Source organism: Austrofundulus limnaeus, unplaced genomic scaffold (genome assembly GCF_001266775.1).
Source record: "Austrofundulus limnaeus strain Quisiro unplaced genomic scaffold, Austrofundulus_limnaeus-1.0 Scaffold30, whole genome shotgun sequence".
NCBI lineage: Eukaryota > Metazoa > Chordata > Actinopteri > Cyprinodontiformes > Rivulidae > Austrofundulus > Austrofundulus limnaeus.
Genome location: NW_013952432.1, coordinates 719,876 through 726,578, shown reverse-complemented (window position 1 = coordinate 726,578; position 6,703 = coordinate 719,876). Strand labels below are relative to the sequence as shown.

Sequence of the window (6,703 nt, the reverse complement as noted above, 5' to 3'; positions counted from 1 at the left end):
TTATTATGTAGTCTTCAAATTTTTTAAAGGTAATTCTGATGGATTTGAGAGAAAGATCATAGAAAGAAATTGTAATATTTAAGTAAACAGGCTAACATTTTACTTTTTGTATTAGTGGTATTGATTGCATATTTGCATACAAATTGATTTMTGTTGTGGGTATWATAAAACAAAACAAAACAAATATTCTGTCATGTTTGGTCACATTTTCAAAGAGCCACTGCTGAGGGACCAAGGAGCCACATGTGGCACCAGAGCCGCAGGTTGCAGACCCCTGCACTAGATATACACTACTCTTAACTTTACAGCTGTTTGAGAAAATCTACAATAGAGGCAACACATTTATATTATGTAGAAGTGTCTTTGTTTGGTTCTTGAAGTTCTATTTTTTTACAAAAGGTGCCTGGATAAAAATTAGGAGTGTGTAATGTTTTCTTGTTTAAGTGAAACCTGTCTTACAGAGCTCTATGCAGTTGCAGCCAAGACAACTCTGTCTGTTTGTCTGTAACTATTTTATTACTTATCWTTTCTTCATGTGATACTCTCATAACAGAGACATACTTGTTTTAGGCAYATGACTCATTTACGTAAAGATGCAGTAATTTTGCTTAATGTGTAACAAAACATGACAAAATTATAATTGCTTTCATATAGATCACTGGAATTATTTGAGTTTTTTTATGTATTTATTTTTAATGAAAATGACAAACAATAATATAGAACCATTTTACTCTAGTCTTAATATAATTTCATTTGAACCTTCATGTTCTGTTTCATGTCAGTGCTCAAAAATGTCTGAATGGATAAAGTGTTTGSTCAGGATTATGCATGAAGAGCTTTCTTTTTGTTTTTACGTTGAAAGGATTTAATATTGTCAGTGTTAATTCTGTGTTTTCATTAACAGAAAAGAAAACTAATTGGTTAATGTAATCTCACTGGGTGTTGAACACTTTAATAATTCAACTTAACAGAATGTAAAAAAAAAAACAAGTCAGTTCTAATTAAAATGAGTCCAAATGAAGTGGTTTTTAAGTGTTTGCTTTGCTGTGTCTCTATTCAGGTTTACCAGTATTCCTATACAGCATTTTACATCATCTGCAGCCTGGAAACCCCGTAAGTAGGCAGCTGCATTGTTSCAGTTATGTCCTATTTTATTATATTATCCTGAGTTTTATTAAATAACGTGATTTTCTCTGAAAGAAAGTTAGATTAAGTTTACACTGAAGGTCTTAATGCACAATTATGACCTTTTGCTTAGATGCAATTTATTTATTTTTATTTGCTGCATGGTTGTTCACATTTTAATTTAAATATGACCTTCATCCACATAGACAATGTGATATCAGATGCATCACGTTGTATTCACAGAAATAAACATGGTCACTACACATGTTAGCCTGTGTGCATGGATTCTAAAGTTGTTGTGCAATCAAAGCCGACTAAATTCTTATATTTTGTCCAGTTTTTATATTTGATCCTGCTGCTGCACACCTCTACTTCTAGGACAGGAGCTAAACAGAACTGAACGTAGGAAACAACCTGAAGCAGCAATGCCATCATGCTAGTATCCAATATGTTGGCATGCCTTCGTTAGTTGTGATGATGTAAACTCTATCATCCAGGACATGACAAACCTAGAAAGTCTAAAAGAGATGAAGCAACCGGACTTCTTTTCTGTAGCTGAAGATGTGCAGAGTTAAAAGCTTTAAACTGCATGATGTTTGTATCAATAAAATCAATATCTGAATTGATTCGAACTCCCCGACCTCAATGAAGTAAAGGCTGGATGAAATGCAACAAGACCATTGAAAATGGACGTGCATCAGGTTGGTACCACATATGAAAAAGATCTGGGTTAGATTTGAAAATAAAGCCTGATTTGTCACGTTTAGACTATCACCATCTTTGTGAGGATGTGCATTCACTTGCATTAATTTTTACCACCTAACCCTGACCCCTTACCCCAAACCTAACCTCACAGGTACACTCCTAACTCTAAACTTAATTAATGTCGTACCCTAAATGTAACCCCTGACCCACAAATAGGGTTTTCCCTTGTGTGAACCAGGCAAAATGTCCTCAGAAGGGCAACTGTCAACACAAGAGTTTTCTAATGTCCCAAAAGTGTCCGTGCAAAAATAGCAAGACATACGCACATTTACGCACAGTGCTTTATGCTGTAGTTCTTTTAACAAATAATAAATTGCACTTTTATATTCTAACTCATACACCAAAAAGCATATTGGTGGGCAGTGGGGGATACAAAGACTTGCACAAATAGACCATGGTACACCGCAGGCTACAGGGATCAAACCTCTGACCCACTGCTTAGAAAACAACCATCCTGCCTCTGGAGCGGTTTGGCCCAGAGGCCAATTAGTTCTGTTATTTATTTATTTATTTATTTATTTTTTGCTGATGTATTGTGGCTTTTTGCATTTTTTTTAGCTTTTCTGTTTTGCAATTTAAGTTTGTTTTTGTCACTGGGTAAAATACAGAAGGTATGATCTGAATGTTGAGTTTTTAAATGTTTGCAGAGAGGAGAAAAATAGTGAAACTCTATAAACTTGCAATACCTGAGGCTAATAAGTCTGTCTTTATATTAGAATGTATTTTTCCATTAAACTTGAAAAAACAGATTCTGAATGAAATAAAATAAAACAAAATATTGCTCTCATTCCTGACCAAAAAAAGATTTAATTATGAATTTTTCATAGTAAACCTTGGGTCTATATTTGCCTGTTAACATTCCTCTCTGTGTGAATGATCACAAATAAGCARCAATGATTTATGTAGGACATAAAGTTAATTACAGATGTCATTTTTTTATTTAAGGTGCTCTTTTTTGTATAAACTTTCACTGTTAGATTAACAGGAATGAAAAGGCGTTTGATGTAAAAGCTCTGGCACCCTGCAGGACTTTGTAACGCCCCATATGTCAAGAACCACAGCTGGCAGCCAGCTAAGACTCTTTCAGATCTCAGTTAGAGGGTTTTTCACATGTTCTTTCACCGCAGTGCTTTGTGTTCTGTCAGAGTTTTGGGTTGTCTTGCATCCRCAGAGGTCTGTCTCCAGATTGCAGTTATATATAATTAATCTTGCTTCTTTTCTAACTCTTGAAAATGTGTTGTTTCAAGAACAAGACTTCTTTTTTTTCTTTCCAAACACATTTTTTTTAATCAGTGTAGCCTTAAGGTTTTTTTTTTTTTTGTCTCTAAAAAGCTGGTAATGCTTTGGCAATTTGATGCACAGCTTTTGTTTATTATTATTATTATTATTATTATTATTATTTGACCAACAGGTCAGTGTGTATTTGTATCTATTCTAATATATTTGCGTGCTGCCACCCAGTGGTCATGTGCCAAAGGCAAAAAGAAAAACTTCAGATGACCTCGCTCATCTTCAGCTCCAGACAGACAGAAAGCGTGCTTCAGCAGTCAGCACTGCGAAGCAATTTCCCCAATAAGTAGAGGTGACACCGCAAGACCATATTGGTGTTTTATGGATACACTTAAACCGTCTTTCTCACATTTTTACACTTGTTCTGCTGCTGCTGGAAGCAGACGGTCGTTGTGTTTGTGTTCAGGAGTCCCTCACTGTCCCCTCCCCTCCCCAGGGAAACGTGGAACCTGAACCCTCCAGAGGTGCGGAATGCTCAACTGCAGTATGCGGGCTGGGGACCTCAGGATCAACAACTGGTAACATCTCTTTTTGTGTGTGTGTGTGTTCTCACCAATTGTTAATCTGAAACAGATCTAATGTAAACAATATTAGTGTGCATCAGAAAGACACAAAAGCAGAAAAAATACTTAAAACCACAAATAAGAAGCAAACTTGTGTCTCGTTTCCAGTTTTGGAAGGCAATAAAACTAATCTATAGGAAACTAATATAATATAATATTGGTTGCTCAGTCATAGATGTTGTAGAGTGTTAATAAGAAATTAAACTCTAATGGCAAAAGTTAGTCACTATTGAAATTGTTAAAGGAATTTATCCATCCATCCATTATCTACGCCCACTTCTTCCTTTCAGGGTCACAGAGGTCACTGGTACGTACCCATGTCCAGCATCCTCTGTGTTAAAGACGGGGTACGCCATGGACAAGTTGCAACTCAATCGCAGGGACACATAGAGACAAATGAGACAAAAACATTCACTCTCACTCACATCTAGAGACAATTTAGCTTCACCATTTAGCCTAGTATAGTATTTTATATCATTTTATTATTTTGTATCTGGTAATATTTTGGTAGATGAGTTGCTTAAGGTATTTCTAAATAACCAAGTATTCACCCAAATGCTAAATATACTTAAAATCTTTATCTCACCCACTGTTAGAAAACATTCTGAACTTATATGCATGTTTGATTGCATTCTAAAGGTTATGAAGTCAGGAAGGGCTCATTAGTTTGCAAGGGTTTGAAAAAGGTACAGATCTTTATGCCTTCTCAGAATAACTCAGTTTTTAAGGTCTCAAAAAGAATTTTGTCCCTTGAGAAGTGAGAAATTCCTTTGATTCACTGAGAGTGTTCGTAATAAAAAAGGCAAAAAGCAAATTGAAGTTTATTGTTTGAAAACCAAGTGTTCCAGCAGAACTCGTCTAAGATGAGCTGTCATCTATCTTCTTCATGATCACACAGTCAGATCTGTTGGAGCATTAATGAGCATTAGCATGCTGGTTTGCAGGGCAGTCACAACTTAAGCGATTCCATCCTGCGGCAAAATGCTATTAATTACCTGTTATCAGATCAGTGGATTAATTAACACAGTTGATAGATTGATGTAGCCTCAAGTTTTCCACCATCAATCATGGGATGGGTTTCACTTCCAGCAGCTGAGTTCTGCTAGCATGTGTCAGAGCAGCTGGCTTTCCTAAAGGTCCACGCATCCTCTGTGAAGGAGAGTGAGGTTAAAGAGAGGGATGTCCATTAGCTGAAACAAGACCACACAGACGACAAGCCAAAGCTTGTGTTGTCAAACGTGCACTCTACTCTATGCAAATCACCCCACCTGTTCTCATGTCCCTAAATCTCTCATGCACTTGATTAAACCTCATTTTTACTTCCCTATTTAGAGTGCTATAATACATGTTCGTACACAAACACAGCTGTCCAACCACATGTTAGGCCATTTGTTGAGCTAAAACATCAATGTAATCTGAAAGATAGTGGCATCCTGTTCTAAAGGCAGTGCAAAAAGACAGTTCTTACAGTTTTTTTTTCTTTTCCTACTGTGGGAAGTAAATCCCCAGTGAATAGATTTTTTGCTCCCTGTAGGAGGCTAATCTTCAACATGGAGCTGACACACATTCACACAAGTATGGATGCTTACTGTAGCCTCAGGAAGCCTAACTCTTGTATTACATTTGAGAGACGAGCAGCGAGAGAAACTGCAACACGGGCTTTGTCCAAATCACAGAAGAGTACAGAGTCTGTTCTTTGCTTTTAAAGTGTGCAAAGTTCTAAGTCACCTCATTTGCAGTTATGCTGGTCAGACAGTATTAATCTCTGAATAGGCTTCACTGAAACTCAAAGTAAGTAATTACTGTATGTACATTTAGATCAAGTTCAATTTTGGAGTAAACCCAATTCAAGATGTCCTACCACAGCTAATCAACTTTGGAAAACATAAAAAATGGCCATAACTCAGTCTGCTTTACAGATGTTGAATTAGACCTTAAATGGGATCATGCAAAATCCACCTTTTTAGCTGTTTAARCACATTTTGTTGTGTGAAATTGAAAAAGTCCTGCATAGATATCTTTGTGTTCTGTTTAGGTCATATTTTTCAACCTGTTCTTTGTTTTCTGTGATGTTTTCTGCACAATTACAGGTTGGCTGTGGATGAGTGGTTAGTTGTTCTCCAATGAGAGAGTTGGTGGTTTGATTCCACTGCTATTTAGTCACATGTTGAATTGTCCCTGAGCAAAACACTGAACCCCTACTGCTTCTGATATGTGTCCCGTCTGTGTATGAATGTGCTTTAAAGCACTAATATGGCATAATTTTAGATTAGCTTTGTAGAGAGGTGTAGTAAAGTGCTGTGYGAGTGGGTAAATGAAGGCACAGATTTTAGTGTAAAGCACTCTGAGTGTCCTGGTTGGATAGAAAGGCACTATATAAGTACAGTCCATTTACCTCATATTACATCAAATTGTGATGGAACAGACATAGAAGTTCTGGACTTGCCAACTACAATTTGGTTGTCTTCATTCTCTTCTCGCTCTTGGTCAGACTCTAGCTCCATCATTTAAGACTGGGTGGACAAGTCTTTCCTTGTTGACATCTTTTAATTCATTTGTAAAAAAAAACAAAAAACAAAAATCTATCAAACTGAAATGGACCAGTCTTGAAGCTGGAGGGGGGGGCAGCTTATGAAGCATGTGAAGCACCTCATTTTGATTTACAGAGCCATTGTCAAAACAAGTTGATCTGAGACACACCTCAGAACAAAGGGTAAAAGAGGAGCCTGTGGAGTTGCAATAAGTTCAGACCAAAGCATTACAATTCCACTTTATATAGACCCCCAACTGATTTAAATGTAAAAAAGAATGATTTAAAAGCAGGATATGTCCATGTTAAGGTTGTAGTCAAACACGATCAGAATATATGCTGTTACCAAATTTTACATGATCTCACAATAATGTTTGAGATCATACACACACACACACACACACACACACACACACACACACACACACAC

The 6,703-nt window shown here is 36.7% G+C and overlaps 1 protein-coding gene across 5 annotated transcripts in view; it reads left to right on the top strand.

Moving 5' to 3' along the window:
- Positions 1–6,703, top strand: part of LOC106515527 (dipeptidyl aminopeptidase-like protein 6) — a 251,853-nt gene that overhangs the window by 219,464 nt on the left and 25,686 nt on the right. For all 5 annotated transcript variants that reach the window (XM_014005367.1, XM_014005368.1, XM_014005365.1 and 2 more), the window contains 2 exons: positions 1,061–1,113; positions 3,617–3,698. In XM_014005367.1, coding sequence (XP_013860821.1) covers positions 1,061–1,113; positions 3,617–3,698 — 135 coding nt within the window. The remainder of the gene's footprint in view (positions 1–1,060; positions 1,114–3,616; positions 3,699–6,703) is intronic.